The 17,308-nt window shown below is 36.4% G+C and overlaps 2 protein-coding genes across 2 annotated transcripts; both read left to right on the top strand.

The window, feature by feature from the left end:
- Positions 1-1,534: 1,534 nt before the first annotated feature.
- LOC116013346 lies at positions 1,535-7,610 on the top strand. The gene is made up of 16 exons (XM_031253038.1): positions 1,535-2,049; positions 2,581-2,702; positions 2,793-2,881; positions 2,983-3,018; positions 3,255-3,348; positions 3,456-3,498; positions 3,582-3,682; positions 4,069-4,133; positions 4,251-4,744; positions 4,850-4,937; positions 5,028-5,147; positions 5,269-5,837; positions 6,269-6,404; positions 6,483-6,551; positions 6,651-6,779; positions 6,931-7,610. The coding sequence occupies exons 1-16, from the start codon at positions 1,844-1,846 to the stop codon at positions 7,042-7,044; spliced, it is 2,475 nt and encodes an 824-aa protein (XP_031108898.1). The 5' UTR covers positions 1,535-1,843; the 3' UTR covers positions 7,045-7,610.
- Positions 7,611-9,107: 1,497 nt separating this feature from the next.
- LOC116013869 (F-box protein At5g52880) lies at positions 9,108-11,748 on the top strand. Its single transcript, XM_031253827.1, has 6 exons — positions 9,108-9,433; positions 10,073-10,227; positions 10,486-10,573; positions 10,708-10,907; positions 11,178-11,314; positions 11,448-11,748. Exons 1-6 carry the CDS (start codon positions 9,246-9,248, stop codon positions 11,571-11,573), a joined length of 894 nt encoding a protein of 297 aa, XP_031109687.1. The 5' UTR covers positions 9,108-9,245; the 3' UTR covers positions 11,574-11,748.
- Positions 11,749-17,308: the final 5,560 nt, after the last annotated feature.

Raw genomic sequence — 17,308 nt, 5'->3', positions numbered from 1 at the left:
CAATTTGAACAGTTAATGGCAGATTTAGCGGATTGAATATGGTGTTTTAAGTTTTAAAATAAAATAAATTATATACAAGATTTCAAGAATCAAAAATCAAAACCACAAATTTTCAAGCGCTCATTAGATAAAACAACAAAATATCCCATTTTATTAAAAAATTACAAATAATTAATTAAAAATTCAGACAATTTAAATTACAAATCGTCATTCATTTTCAATTTTTTTATTCATATTCAACTTGGTGTTGAATTTGTGATTGTGAAGCCGTGAAGAAAAAAAAAACATGATTTGAAGAATGAAGTAGGCGGGAAAGTCGAAAACGACAATTGTGAAAGAGATAACTAAAACTTTGGGTGCGTTTGGTTCGCACATGTGAATCGGAATGGGAATGGATATCAAATACTTGGTAAGGGTAATGGGTTTTGGTGAAAGCATTTAACATGTTTAGTAGTTGGGTGGAATGAGAATGATTATTTATAATTGGGGAAGAAATAAGGAAGGGAAATGAAACCCTTATTTTATAAGGATATAGATTTTCTCATTAATGAGGTATTCCAAATCCATAGTAACATTCTCAAAACCTATCAACCAAACATTAGCAATCACTTTCATACCCATTTTTTATACCTAAACCCACCAACCAAACACACCCCTTATGTTAAGTGTAAAAAAACTAAAAATTAAAATTGAATTATAATTTCATTAGCTCACTGGTGAGTGTAGAGAGAGAGGGGATTAGCATAGTGGATTGGACACAATGAATTTTGAAAAGTCACATTTGTTTCAATCTACTAGTGGCGAATATGTATTAAATTGCAACTTATACTATGGATTATGGTTCACAATGCATTTGTGGACCATGCTTATGGCTGATACTGCAGTTGTGTTGAACTGATACTATAGTTGTGTTGAAAGGGAATTGCAGTTGCGTGGAACAGAGGTCGTTTCATCCGTTCAACACAACTGCAGTATCAGTTCAACACAACTGCATTATTAATTTAACACAACTGCCGTATCAGTTCAATACAACTGCAGTTCCAGACGAATGAAACGGCCTCTGTTCCGGGCAACTGCAGTTTCCTTTCAACACAACTGCAGTATCAGTCATCGTGCAGGATTCAGAATGCATTGTGGACCATGATTCACGGTATAATGACGGGTATTAAATGAATTCGCATCCCATTCACCCAAAGTGGATGTAGATGGAATGAGAGCGGATTTTACGAATTTAACGTATCGAAGCTGATTTAACGAATTCTTACTCACTTGACTTAGATCTACTAAGTTCCATTTCCATTTTAGAATATGAGTTTTTAATCACTCCGTAATATTTTTCCTTGTTGAAAACCAAAATGAACAAGGCTTAAAAAGGGGGGAAAAATCAAAAAAAGGAAAAACAAAGCGTAGACGCGAGTCAATAGGTGATGAGTCAAAAAGGCGAAGAAGTAAATTTGCTTGCCCGCCAGCACTGGTCCTCCTCCCCCATTGGCTCGCCTGCGCCTATATATATTCGCGGAGATGGTGGACACAGATAGATACAGAGAGAGAGAGAATTGTGAGTGAGTGTATATTTTGTACGGGCCATCAAAACACAAAAAACCATACAGCGAGGAGGCAACTTGCTCGTCTTCCATCCCTGACCTGTCAACCTATCATCACAAAATTAATTCTAAATTATTAAATAAGCACAGAATCCACCCAACATACGTCTCATTGGGATATACGCACTTTTCGCTCCCCTTTCCTTCTTATTCTTCTCCATTTTCCTGTTTGCGCATTTCCCTTTCTTTATATATACATACATATAGTATAGAATTTCCGGGGTTTGGGATCCGCAGCTATGGAGCAGAAGAGCTTAATAATATCGGCATTGAGCGTAGGGGTTGGGGTGGGTTTGGGATTGGCGTCAGGGCAAGCCGTCAGCAAATGGACAGGCTCCGGTGGCGCCACCAATTCCGCCGACCAAATCGAGCTCGAGCTCCGCCGCCTCGTCCGTGACGGCAAGGATACCGGCGTTTCCTTCGAAAACTTCCCCTACTACCTCAGGCAAGCCCTGACGCACATGGCGTTTTATTGTTTCTCAATTTCTCAGTTTCTTTTGATTTTATGGGTTTGGTGTGTCAAATCAAGTTTGAAATGTTTAGCAGAGCACAGGGCAGTCCTTTAATCTCGTGGATAATCTAATTCTATTGGTTTTTTTTTTGTTTGGGTGATATTCAGTCTGAGATGTTTAGCTGATCAAAGAGTAGAAGACACAACTTTTGATAGAGTGAATATTCTTATTCTAGATTTTTTTTTTTAAATCGAATTATTTTGTTGAGTTTTTCTCTCTTTGGGTAATCTTCTTTAATTTCCTTTTCTTGCATTTTTTTCTTTCTTGTAATTTTAGCGCAGAGTGTTTCTTGAACTCAGCATATGTCTTAAATTGACTTTCCAAACATTTAGTCCATTTCCATGAGATTTTGTTTGCCAATTAAGTTCTTCCACTCCCCATCACTTCAAGATTTTGATGTACTAAGCCTTTGGTTTTTTTAAGGTTGTTAGTTATGTTGTCCCAACAATTTTATGGCTTTGCAGTGAAAGGTTGCGGGTGCTGTTGACAAGTGCAGCATATGTTCATCTAAATCACATGGATATGTCTAGACACACTCGAAATCTCTCGCCTGCTAGTAGGGCTATATTGCTTTCAGGGCCGGCTGGTATGAATCCTTCATCAAGAACTTGCAGTTTTTGTGGCTTCCATTGCTCTATATATCTACTTCTCTGATTGATTTTTCATATATTTGCAGAACCTTGCCAGCAAGCTCTTGCAAAGGCTCTTGCTCATCATTTCAAAGCAAAATTGATACTACTGGATATATCTGACTTTTCGCTGAAGGTTATTGTCTGTAAAATCAATTCTTTTCGAGTACCAATTATCTTATTAGACCCATCTACTCATACTTTTCTTGTTTTGTTTCATCGGTTAATTGCCCACAGGTTCAGTGCAAGTATGGTGTTACCAAAAGAGTGCCTGTAAGGACTATTTTACTTGGTCTTATTATTTTAATCAGCATAATTTCTCCATGTGCATTCATGTTTCATCTTTTTGAATTCAAAAGGCACTATGGCATTCATCTGCTTTATGTTTTACAAAATATGGAGTATTTAATTAGTATATTAATCCGATTCATTTCCATCAGTAGCAAATGAGACCATTTTGCTTAAGTGGAATTGGAATTACACCTGACCTAGAATCTCTATCGTTTTAGTCTTCCAAGAGGTCCATCTCGGAGGTAACACTGGGATGCGTGTCCAATTTGCTTGGTTCTTTCTCAATCCTTCCAGAAAAAGAGTCTACTGGAGGTAGACTAAAAAGCTATCTATTCTTCAAACACGGCATCTTTTGGTTTTTTTATTTTATTTATTTTATTTATTTAAATTTCTATGTATGCTCACATCTTGCCTTTCAGGCATGTTATCTAGGCAAACCAGTGCTGTTGATCTTAAATCGAGGTAGATTATTTGCTTCCCTTTATAAATGAACTAAAGCTGTATAGGTTGTTATCCATTCTTACCTTAATCCTTGGGCATCATAGGAATGCTGAAGGTCTGGAGAATCCTCTAAAGCATCGCAGAAATGCCTCCATCTCTTCGGATATCAGTAGCATCAGTTCACAATCCTCCTATTCAACTTCAGGTTGGATACGAATGAAATATATATTTTTTTGTTGATGTATTGCTTGCATATATTACAATTCCAGATAATTTGTCAAATATAATAAGTTTTAAATCTAATGAGCATTTTATTCATCTCGGGATTTGGACATCTATCTACTATTGCTTCAAACTGTAATGTTCATCCTGTTCTTAGTATGGTTTAGTGCAACATTACTAGTTTCACATCTTTTGAACATGTTTCTCAAGTTTACATCACGTCTGCAATATTTAGTCAATTTGTTACATGTTAGCCTTCCCCCATTGGGTTTTTTTTTGTCATTTATTGCTAAATAGAATGAACTGAAGATGAATTCTAATTATAGAACAAATATTTTATATCACTGATTCTTGTTTTTAATTTATTAGCTCCTTCAAAACAATCCAACAGCTGGGTTTTTGACGAAAAAGTTCTCTTACAGTCGCTTTACAAGGTAATGAATTTATTTCTTCCCTCAAAGCTACTGGGCGGCTTTCTTTTGTTTGTCTCACGAGTATTTTGCGGTTACACATTTTAAATGCTGTTAACAAAGACGAGATTCTATTTGCAGGTTTTGGTTTCAATCTCGGCAACTAAGTGCATCATTCTCTACATCAGGGATATAGATAGACACCTTCAATCTCCGAGATTTTACAAACTTTTTGACAGAATGCTGAAGAAACTATCAGGGTCGGTCTTGGTTCTTGGGTCCCGGATGCTTGAGCACGATGAGGATTATGGGGAAATTGATGAGAAAATCAGTCTATTATTTCCCTACAATATTGAGATAAGGCCACCTGAAGATGAAACCCATCTTCTAACCTGGAAGGCCCAACTTGAAGAGGATATGAAGATGATTCAGTTTCAGGACAATAAAAACCACATTGCCGAGGTACTTGCAGCAAATGACCTTGAATGTGATGATCTAGGATCAATCTGTCAAGCAGATACTATGGTTCTGAGTAACTATATTGAGGAAATAGTAATTTCTGCAATATCATTCCATCTGATGCATAACAAGGATCTAGAATATCGAAATGGAAAGCTTGTTATATCATCCAAGAGGTAGATGCCTAATTCTCTATTATTTTCGTATTATAGATTCTTCTCTTATTCTAGTTCCATACCTTTTCTTGGCTTCTTGTATTTACAACAATGCCCATGGAACAGTTTGTCCCATGGGTTAAGCATATTCCAGGAAGGAAAAAGTGGATGCAGAGACTCTCTCAAATTGGAGACAAATGCTGAATCATCAAAGGTGGGTATTATTGCATCTTGGTATTCTGCTTTCAAAACCATCGTAAGTCTTTCTATTGGGTTGTGATGGCATTTGGTTTTTGATAATTAGGATACTGAAGGAGAAAATGGTATCGGGTCAAACCCAGTATCTGAGAGCAAAAGCGAAACTGAAAAGCCAGCTACGCTGGTGAAAAAGGACGGTGAAAGTCTCCCAGCACCAAAGGCCCCAGTAAGCCCACTTCTTTAATCCTTAAATGTGCATATTCCAACTACAATTTGGCTCAGCCTTTATTTCCTTTGAGTTGCTTAATTGAGAAATTATGTCTTCCTTTTGGTTGTTATGACCTCAGGAAGTTCCTCCCGACAATGAATTCGAAAAGCGCATAAGGCCGGAGGTTATTCCTCCAAATGAGATTGGGGTGACTTTTGAAGATATCGGTGCCCTGGATGAGATTAAAGAATCGCTTCAAGAACTGGTTATGCTTCCTCTTCGGAGACCTGACCTCTTCAATGGTGGACTTCTTAAGCCTTGCCGGGGAATATTGCTTTTCGGTCCTCCTGGTACTGGAAAAACTATGCTGGCAAAGGCAATTGCCAACGAAGCTGGAGCAAGCTTTATAAATGTGTCAATGTCAACCATTACATCAAAATGGTTTGGCGAAGATGAGAAGAATGTCCGAGCTTTGTTCACCCTTGCAGCCAAAGTTTCTCCAACAATTATTTTCGTGGATGAGGTTGATAGCATGCTTGGGCAGCGCACAAGAGTCGGAGAACATGAAGCCATGAGAAAAATTAAAAATGAATTCATGGCTCATTGGGATGGATTATTAACAAAAGCTGGTGAGCGCATTCTTGTTCTTGCAGCAACCAATAGGCCATTTGATCTTGATGAAGCAATCATCAGGCGGTTTGAACGCAGGTACAGCCATAATCATTCCTAATCATTCCTAATCTTTTTTATTTCTATATATTATATATATATATATATATATATATAGGGTCCCACTCAGCTGTGAACTACCCTTCCTGTGTAAACTGGAGGAATGCACTGCAGTACTCCATCATGCGTAGACCGATGCACTGCAACTACTCCATGAATGCACCACACTACTCCAATATGTAGTGCATTCCTCCATCATGCGTAGACGGATGCACTGCAACTACTCCATGAATGCACCACACTACAATATGCGCCGTGGAGACCTTGTGGTGCATTCGTGGAGTAATTGTGGTGCATTCCTTCAGAGATGATATAAAGTGTACTGATTTTAGCCAATTATGGTGAGAATAAGGTTTTGTTTAGTTAAATTATGGTGCCTGGAGATAAGAATCCTGTTTTTTGTTGAGCAGAATTATGGTTGGTCTACCATCAGTAGAGAACAGAGAAAAGATCTTGAGAACACTTCTAGCAAAGGAAAAGGTGGAAGACCTTGATTTCAAGGAGCTTGCTACCATGACCGAAGGATATAGTGGAAGCGATCTCAAGGTTCGTAATAATGAATATAAGCTTGTTATCATCTGGCAATGACTAATGAGTAATGACATTGGGTGTTGTTGAAAACAGAATCTGTGTATAACGGCTGCTTATCGGCCCGTCAGAGAGCTAATACAGCAAGAGCGAGAGAAGGATATGGTACTATTTACAATTAACATCTTTTGTCTACTACAGCTTTATTATACTCTGCGTCTCTGCATTAGAAGATATAAATTTCAAAAAAATGTCTCCTTTAAGGAAAAGAAACGCAAATCTGAAGAAGGGCAAAGCTCAGAAGATGCCTCGGACAAGAATGACCAGCCAGAGGAGAGAGTTATCATACTGAGACCCTTGAACATGGAAGATATGAAGCTAGCAAAGAATCAGGTAATGTAGCCTGCAATAATTTCTCCAACAAAGTATTTCTTGAAATGAAATGAAATGCTAGATATTCTAGAACAATGCAAGAACACGATCGATTTCGGATGTAAAGAAGTTAAAAACATGCTAAACTTCAACATGTTCATTCCAATTGCAGGTTGCCGCTAGTTTTGCTTCTGAGGGATCCATAATGGGCGAGCTTAAGCAATGGAATGACTTATACGGGGAAGGTGGTTCAAGAAAGAAGCAACAGCTGTCTTACTTCCTTTAGGTTGTCAGATACACACAGTTTGAGTCCCGAGGTACATTCTTATGATGCAAGGAACAATATTTAAGATTTCTGGCCTGGCTGCATAGAACGAACTTGAATCGCGAAGCCCCTTCCCCTTTACATGGAACAGCACAGACTCTTGAATCCTCGGTTTTTTCTGGAACTAGCATTGAAGCGATCTGCAGTGAATCATCATCATCATCAGAGTATAATATAATACTCAAAAGGTTTCCTTGCATTTCTTAATTCATTCCTGCTGGAGAAATTGAGACTGTATTATTACAGAAAAAGTAATTAATAGCCCCATCTGAATCTATGTGTTTTCATGATGCTAAATAGTCTGTTGGAAATGCAGATGGGGGGATTGGGAATCTGAGAGAAAAAACCTTAATTGAATTTGCTGGCAATGTGATATGTGCATGCAATGTAGTTGCACTAAATACTAAATAGAGTGGTGTAAATTTATGCTGTGAGTGAAATTAATGGTATTGTAATTAATTCATTTCTTGGAACCCCTTGTATCTCTTGGAGCTTTTATATACCAAAGGTCCAAAGTTCAAGAATTACTTTATTTTATCTCTTTAACATATTAAAACAACACTATGTTAATGCTTTTGTTTATTCAACTTTCAATTTTACAATTGTATTAACCGTAATCATAAGCTAAACAAATTGAAATTAGAGTGTGTAATGTACTAATGTACTCTCATCAAATAATTTTTTTTTTTTTGTAAATATTAAAACCAAAAAAAGAAATATATTGTTCATACAAATATATATATATATATATACACACACACACATACATACAATTATAACGGAAATCATATGTAGTCATAAATCTCCAACCATTACATAATCAATAGAAATAATGTCCATACTTAATACCTAAGATTTATAACACCTCATAAAAACAATTTGTAATACGGAGTAACAAATTTTTTATTTTAATTTCAATGCTCTAATTTTGTTTCTTCTTAAGTTTTAATTTTTACAAAATGGTAGAAGTATATATATTTCTTCATTCCTTTCAAATATATATATATATATATATATATATATATATATATATATATATATCTTCATTGAAAAATCACACTTTTCGTCCTTCCAGTGTTTGAGTTAATAAAAAAAAAGTCATGTCATAGTAAAATACAAAAAAAAAAAATCTAATATAATAATTTAAAAAACATAAGAGTTGTGTCATACAATTTTTTTTGGACAAAAACATCACTATCGTTATAACTTTTGTTATCTTTTTCCCATTATTATTATTACCCTGCACATGCCTACACAATATTTTTTCTGCAATGGTACTAATGTATATAGACAATTAGACATTATATATTAGAGTAATATAAGAAATAAGTTTGGTTTCATTTATATTTTAATTAAATGTTACCTTAACTATATTTAGTAATTTATGATATCTAATATTCTTACTTTAATAATATTAATCATACCATAATTATTTACTCAAATTATTAACTATACTTTTAATATAATATAAATTCTACAACTATGAATTAAAAAGTAATTATATACTATTATTTTAAAAAGATATTTTAATACAATTAAGATTTTAAAATTAAATATTAATATTAGACATATATTTTTTAGCATCGCACATATAAAATACTAGTAATACAATATATATGGAATATTAGAAAGTAATATTTTATGAGAACATAACATTACCTCTGTAAACCACTCCGTAATATAGAGTAGTAATTATGAAAACTGTTGGAAAGTAGTATTCCCTTTAGCTCATTTTACTTTTTCTTATTTAGTATTCGTTAGTCAAATCAGTTTTTTCTTCATTGTTTATTTTCTTTAGTATTTTTAAATTTGATTTTGTGCGTTCGATAGTATTTTAATATAGTTTTAAAATATATAAAATTTAAATAATAATACGAAACTTAACATTATGAAAAATTAAAATAAAAATAACTTTAGTCACCCTCATTAACTGAACCATCTACATAAAATGAGACGGAAGAGTATTTGTTAATAAAAACACACGAACACATTTCCGACAAGGATGGTAGTTAAATTTAGTTGGAAAAATGTGAAATGGGTATTGAATTGTTTAAAAATGTGATTATCATCCGATATGATATAATGGAGGTAATCTTAATTCTTACCTAGAGAGTAGTGCGGTGCTGTGTAGGAATTTGAAATTGAGGTTGAGATATTGGAGAATGGAGGGATTACAAGCGACCAGATATCGAAGGCTAGGGTTAAGGGAAGCCTTAAATCGCCCTTATCATTACTCAATAGTTTGCAATGAGCTGAGCCTAATCCTCCGAAATGCATATTCTCGATTCTCCAAGAATCTGCAATCCCTCATCTTCGACGACATTCTCCTCGCCTTTCGCCTCCTTCCCGAGTAACTCCAACTTCTGCTCCTAATCCACTTGCTTTTCTCATCAATTCTCTGTGGAATTCACTAATTTAATTAGGGTTTATCTTATTTACCAAGCAAAAAATAAAAATTGTGGTATGGATTTCAAATTATTGCTTACTTTAGCTACAATGTTTGTGCTATACATGTAGAAATAGGAATGTTTAATAATCTGTAATGTTGTTAAACTGATTATTTAACCCGTAACCTGGATATGCTGATTATGCATTCTGTAATCTTGATGAGATTTATCAAATTCATGATCAAAATTGCATACTTACAAATTGGGTTTAGATCAATTTTGGGATTGTATTTCTTGGACCACTTTTGGGTCCTTAGTACTTAGCAGGTTTTGGTATCAATGAAGTAAGATTTGTTAAGAAAAAAATCTGGGGACTGATTCCATTACATGGGCACGTATGGAGTCCCAAAAGATTACATTGTCCTGTGCAGCATTTGTTGAATTGTTCAAATTCTGAGAATGTTTGTGCTGATATCAGTGTCAGCATTCCTTGATGTTGTAGTACGGTAGTAGATGTTGCATTTTCCTCTCCTCTCTTGCCAAAGTTGCTTCTGGTTGCAGATGTTTGGCGAGGCCTTGTTATTGAACTTTTTTAACTTTAGAATGCAGACTCAAGCTTCCATATCAGCAGCTAATGCACTTGTGCAAAGTGTGGAGGCTACATTGCCAAAACAAAAGCGGTGTATTGCTACTAAAGAATTTAAACATGCCATCATTGCTCATAAGCGGCGTGCCAAAGCAAAGTGTGAGGAAAAAGGTAGTTTTTAAAGGAAATTTAGCCCTTTTCCTCCAAGTGCTATACTTAACATTCCATTCTTACTAGATCATAGCAAACTTTTGAATCACTACTGTACTTTGTTTAAAGGTAGATCATATTAATCATAAAATTGGTGGTATGTTTACATTTTTTGGACAGTGATAATGATGTCAGTTCAATTTTTGGTCTCCCTTTCTGCTTTGTGTGTTCAATATGTGGACTTTCTGTCTGATTAACTGTGATTATGGTGCCATTCAGGTCCTATCCAACTTCCTCAAGATGTGCTTGCACACATGTTCCATTTTTTGGATCTACAAACTCTGTTAGTTGCTGCATTAGTCTGCCGGTACTGTTGCCCCTTCCATTGTTTTTTTTTTTTTTTTTGCATTAGTTCATAGCTTGTCTGTTGATGATACACAAGCCTAGTCCCAAGGGTGTGAGTGTAGTCTGCAGTTTCCTAAATTGCATGCAAATGGCCAGGTCATGGAGTGAAGCAGCTAGTGACAACCATCTGTGGCAATTAATATATACCAATTTCTTTGGCACTTCTCTTAACTCCTCAAATGACATGGAGTGTAGTAGGTGTACATCAGCCCAGAATGCGCAAGGCATATGTCGAGAAGAAACAAGTACTGCAACTAGTGTTGACTGGAAGAATGCTTTCAAGAGAGCTTATAAAGGTACACCTGAAATCTATAAAATGGTATTGAAATAGGCAAGCATAAATTGAGGGTTCTTTCCTTCCCCCCTTTTCGTGTTCCACTGTTTGCGTTCCCTTAATAAATTGAGGGTTAAAAAAAAAAAAAAGGCAAGCATATGTGCCTGGAGAGTGGAGACGCCCGTTATCTGTCTTATGGTTGCAACTTTATAGATCTTCATTTAATTTATATCTGATTTGCTGCCCATGTAACTTTCTCGTTCACCATTAGTTTCATTTTTTTCACATTCAGATAGGTCATCAAAAATGGTATTAACATCTCAGAGGGGCTACTGCAGTTACTGTTGTTCAGTAGTTTGGCTCAATAATGGCATGTGTTCCAACAAACACAATAAGAATCACTATGTCAAGCCTGTTTCAGTTGAACAGGTACTTTCTTATCCCTCTATACTCTCACAAAAGTAAAATAATTTCAGCTAAGTTATTGTTCATACAACATTACAATTTAGGATTGATAATAATAAAGTCCCCACTAATTTGGTCTCTTCTCTTTCTTTTGTAGATTGTTGACTATGTAATGTCCGATTCCGTACCCATATCTTGCAGTAGTGACAGTGATTTAGAAGACTCTGATTATGAATCTCTGTTTAAGCTGTGGGCTTATCCTAAGAGAATTGGTAAATCCTGAGTTCAATTGGGGATGCAGAGAGACAAGATGTAATTTCTTTTGGTAAAGATTGAATGCACCAACAGTTCCTACATCTTCCCTCTCCATCTTGACTTACTGATAATGAGGATTGATTCAAATTATTTATAATTTAATTTTTTTAGTTTTATGTAATAAAATTTATATATTTTAAAGCTACATAAGTTCTTTATTAAACAAAAAAAAAAAAAAAAACTAAATTTGAGTATTATAAGAAATTGTTAAAAATAAACCAAAAAAAAGAGTTTTTTTTTTTTTTTTAATAGCAATTTCTTATAACACTCAAATTTAGTTTAGTTTAGCCAATAAATGGCTGCTGCGTGTTAGCTTGTAGCAATGTCATTGTTTAAACTAAACATTTTCCGACGTGTATTTTACTCCATATATGGCATGTGTTAATGTGTTACTAGTTACTACGTATATAATTGATGAGAATTTACCTTTTTAGTTCCTTAATTGTGTTATAATGGTAAATTCAATCCTTTAATTATAAGGATGATCCTATGTATTCCTTGAATTGTGTGTGGCCGTATTGATTAAAATCTAATTGATGTAAGGGCAAATCTAAAAATTTCATTTCTTTATTCCAAAACACAAAATAAATATATAACTGTATATAGAACATGTGAGTATTTGCAAGTTTTTGTGGTAATTGCATGAGGCGTTCTACTCTCATCAATCCAAATACTATGACTAACCTTCACCTTCCTCTACTTCTTCATTTCTCATATTCTCTTATTTTAAAGATTTTTAACACAGAATTTTCTAACCAATCGGGCCATGGTCTGCCCAACAACTCCGAACCTGAATCTGATCATAAAAAACACCATTATTTTATCATCTTCATTTTTCTTGTACTGAACAACAATGGAGAAATGTTCTAGACCTCTCATGTAGCAGGCGTTAAGAATGTCTATACTGTTGTAAACACCGTCCATTCCGCCGGAGCTGGCCTCACTACCGTGAAGAGCACAGGACGCCGAAAATAGGAGAGAGGAATCGTGCGCTCACCGCTGCCACTATTCACCGTCGGCGAAGACTGAGCTCGCCGTATCTACCCACCAAAAACTTGAAGATATGACAAACTTTATTCCTGCTCAGCTCCAAATCCTTATGGAGATTTTGCCACCCTCTTTACTCAGTTAAATGATGCTAAAAAGGGGGAAGATAATGAGGGTTTAGCAAGCAAGAAGAAAGTAAAAAGTCCCAATCCGGTCCTACGTCTCGCTCCTCCAACTCCCAGACCACCAAAGCTAAGCAAAAGGAAACAAGAAGAGCTTCTAAGGGAAGAAAATTTAAGGATTAAACAAGCTGAGGAAAAGGGAGAAAAGACTAGAAAAGGACAGGGACAGGAAGAGAAGAAGAATAGAGCAACAAACAACATAAGAGAAGAAAATAGATCAGAAGATGATAAACTTCAAGTTTGGCACCAAGTCAGATACTGATGAAATACTTGGTCAACTATTGTATGATCTAGCTGCCATTACAGGAATCTCTTCTCACAGCAACATGCTACCAAGAGAGTGCATTGACTGGTGGAGAGATGGAGTGATTGAAGGAGAATACGCTGGAGAAGCATTCAGAAACTATAGGCATCAACGTTACTGAAGACTACATTGGCCTTGTAGTAGAAAATGATCCCCCAAAGACACGAGAGGCTATCAACAAGAAAAGGAAAACAAACAAGAAGTAAGCTCTTGTGACCTTCACCAAACTATTATTTCATGCTGCTGTTATTTCAGTTTTATCAATGTAACTATATCCTGCTAAGTATAAAACTCCATTGTAAAATACTCCTATTCTATTTTATATGATGACATTTTATTGGGGGTGTTGTGTGAGTTTGCATGTTCTTAGCATTTCAGATTTATACTTGTCAAACTTACCTTATGCGCTGAAAATAAAACCAAAGTTAAAAATGTTTTTTTTTTTCGATAAATCAGCCATAAAAGTAAGTATAAGTTTTGACATCATCAAAAATGGGAAAATTGTTAGAAACAAGTTTGTTTGTAATAGTTTTGATGATACCAAATGTATTAGAAAAACCCCTAAGTCTCGATTAATAGACTCAAAGTTGTAAGTTCGCTAAGCAAACTAAGAGCATGAATGTAACCGGGCAAATGAAGTTAATCCGAAAAATATTTAGGCTCAAAGTAAGCTTAAGTGAACATTTAGAAGTTTCGTGTTGTAAGTATAAGTTTAGAACGATCAGAAGTCAGCACGAGACATCAATGAATATCGCAGTAGGAATAAGAGTCTGGGAGACATAAACTAAGTCTCGAGACATCAACAGACGATCGAGACATCGACAGGCTCTTTAGACATCGACAGAGTGGTCGAGACATCAACATGTGCTCGAGAGGTCGAAGGGTCTGCGAAAATTCAACTTGATGAATTAATTCAAGTTTGAAGAAGAAGAATACCATGGAGTTTAAAATGTTAGGAGACACCAAAGATTGAGAAGAATATCAAAACATGGGAGAAGGAATTAAAAGCTCCAAAGTGTCTCAAGTAGAAGTCCACATCAGATTCCACCACAAACGGTCACCGGACAAAGCATGGTCTTTTCCCTTAAACAAGGTATGGTGGGAAATATAAAAAAAAGGAAGATAACCAAAAGAAGAAAACTGATAATATGTTCAAAATAGTGGAATATGGAATATCCACTAAAAGACAAAGTGGCTCAAGTTACTAAGCCACCACTCCATGAAACATGCAGAACATATGCAAGTCCCATAATCGGCATGGGATCAAGATTTCAAACGAGATAATTCTACCTCCAACAGAATTATTCCCTACTCTCTATAAAAGGCACTAGAAGACTAAAGAAAAAGAAGGAGAACGAAATATATTGAACAAGTGTGGTGAAAGATTAAGTAGTGAACATCATATTTGCGATCGAGAAGAAAAGTGCTAAACTGGGAATATCATTCAGATATTCATAAGTGCGAGAAAAACACATCTAATGTTTGAGAGAGTTACTAAGGCTTAACATCATACATATTCCAGACGGTGATCAAGGCTATTCTTGCAAAGGTGAAATCCAACGACAAGCCACTGATCAGATTGGAGATTGAAGATTAACCGTGATCAACACAACCACCTTACTTTGGAGAAAGTAAGAAGAGGCGGAGTAGCTAGAGGCTGTCTTGCGAAAAACCCGGGAGAGGCGGAGTAACAAGAAGCGAGTGAAAAACCTGAGGCTTGAGGCGGGCTTGGTGATCAAAGCTCAAGTGCTCGATATTGTACTAAATGGAAGTTAGTGCAATTCTTCTAGGGAGTTTCTAGAAGAAGAGTGGAAGTAGGCAGTGTTGGCCGAACCACTTAAAAATCTCTCTCGCATTTACTTTCTGCTTTTATTTCTCGCTAACTATCTTACCTCTCGCATCGCATAGCATTATCTAATCACCTCTCGATAGATCAAATCTTGTGCTAATTTAAAAGGGGATAACATTTCCGCTACGTACAAAACTCTATCTTTAACTTGTGAAAAGTTGGACTTAAACATCCTAAGTCTGCTATTCACTAGAGGTCGATAAAGATTTGAAAAATCTATACAAGTCTATCCACTCCCCTCTAGTCTTGTACCCCATCTTCTCGGAACCAACAATGTCTACTTTTTCATGCGAGTAACCTTGTACTCTAGTAGCAGTACATGACAACAAATTATGAAAAGCATTCTAAGATGAGTTTAGCAGTCATTGTGGCTAAGAAGCACAACTAGTTGTTGATGAAGAATCCTAATTCATGTCTGATTGGTTTTGCACTGGTGCTTGAAGCACATAATGTTGCCAGTCGAGCAACTATATAAAGGGTTGAGGTCAAGGTTATTGTTAGGAACATCATGTAATAGGTTTTGATGATACCAACTGTTAAGTAGAAATCCCCGAGTCTCGACGCATAGGCAAAACGCTGTAAGTTCGACAAGTAAACCAAGAGCGAAAATACAACCGAGTAACTTTGAGCTCAACTCGGAAAATATTTAAGCTTGAGGTAAATTTGTTTGAACATCTTAGAAGTCTCGTGTATTGTAATCATATAGACAGATCAGAAGAAGGCATGGGACAACACTGGAGGAATAAGGGTCTGCGAGACATCAACTAAGTCTCGAGACATAAGCAGAGTTCGAGAGGTAGGACCTCTCGATACAGTTATCCAGTTCGAGACATAAACAGAGTTCGAGAGATAGACCTCTCGATATTTGAGTTCGAGACATCAAGCGATCAAGATATCAACCTTGGTCTCGATACACTAACAATTCTCCAACAAAGCTGAATGACGGTCATACTTAAAGTTTGGAGAAGAAGAATATCATGGAGATGGAATAATGAAGAGGTGCCGAACGTGAAGATTTCAAAATGGGCGGAAATGGATGACACGTCAGATTTCCACCACAAACGGTCAAAAGGTGCACCAATGCTGAAGTGGTCTGATTCCCTACAACAAGGAATAATGGGAATATAAAAAGAGTAACTTTTACCAAAAGACAAAATTGGAGCATGGACTCAAGAAAAGTGAACTATGGAATATTCACTACAAGACAAAGAGGTTCAAGTTACAAGATCACCACTCCATGAAATATGCTGAAAATATGCAAGACCCATGATCAGCATGGGAGACAAATTTCAAACGGAATAATTTTCCCTCCAACGGAATTATTCCTCTACTCTCATATATAAGGACGTAAAGACACAGAAGAAAAAAAAGGGGAAAAAGAGAAAAAGGAGTTAAAAAGAAAAGAGGTTCGAAATTCTTAAGAAGTGTCTGTCTAAAACGTTCAAGTGCAAGTGCTCAACTTGGAATATCATCCTGATATTCACAACAGCGAGAAAACACATCTTAGTGTTTCAAGAGAGTTACAAAGCTTAAACTGTTATACATCCAGAAGGTGACCGAAGCTGCTCTACATCGAAGTTGATTCAACGATAGCTTGTGGTCAGATTGGAGCCTGTTACATTCAACTGTGACAACCAAAAACACCTTGCTTTGGATTAAGCAAGAGAGGTGGAGTAACCTGGCAGCTGTCCGAGTGAAAGAAACCTGAGGCTTGACGCGGGCTTGGTGATCAAAGGTCAAGTGCTCGAGAGGTGGAGTAGCTGGAAGCGGGGAGAAAGACCTTGGAGAGGTAGAGTAACCTGGGAGCTGTCTTGTGAAGATCCTGAGGCTTGACGCGGGCTTGGTGATCAAAGTTCAAGTGCTCGAGAGGTGGAGTAACAAGAAGCGGGGCGAAAAACCTGAGGCTTGAGGCGGGCTTCGTGATCAAAGCTCAAGCGCTCAATATTGTACTAAATAAGGGAAGTTTTTAGTGCAATCCTTCCAGGGAGTTTCTGGAAGAAGAGTGGACGTAGGCGGGTTGGCCGAACCACTTAAAAATCTCTCTTGCATTTACTTACTGTTTTTATCTCTCGCTAACCTCTCGATTGCACTGCATATAAACGCACTTCTCGAACTAACTCAAACTCGTGCTAACTAAAAGGGGATAACATTTCCGCTGCGCATAAAACTTTGTCTTCACCTCGTGAGGTATCGAACCTAAACATCCTAAGTTCAATACACACGAGAGGTTGAAAAGATCTGCAAAATCTTATACAAGTCTATTCACCCCCCCCTCTAGACTTGTACCCATCCCCTTGGGACCAACAATTGGTATCAGAGCAAGTTCTCTGATCGATATAAACCTTTTGTTTATATTGCCTAGAGATCCTTCTTTGAAAAAT

The sequence above is a fragment of the Ipomoea triloba genome, chromosome 3 (genome assembly GCF_003576645.1).
Source record: "Ipomoea triloba cultivar NCNSP0323 chromosome 3, ASM357664v1".
Classification (NCBI taxonomy): domain Eukaryota; kingdom Viridiplantae; phylum Streptophyta; class Magnoliopsida; order Solanales; family Convolvulaceae; genus Ipomoea; species Ipomoea triloba.
The sequence above is the reverse complement of the archived record's forward strand: the minus strand, read 5'-3'. Positions and strand labels throughout refer to the sequence as shown.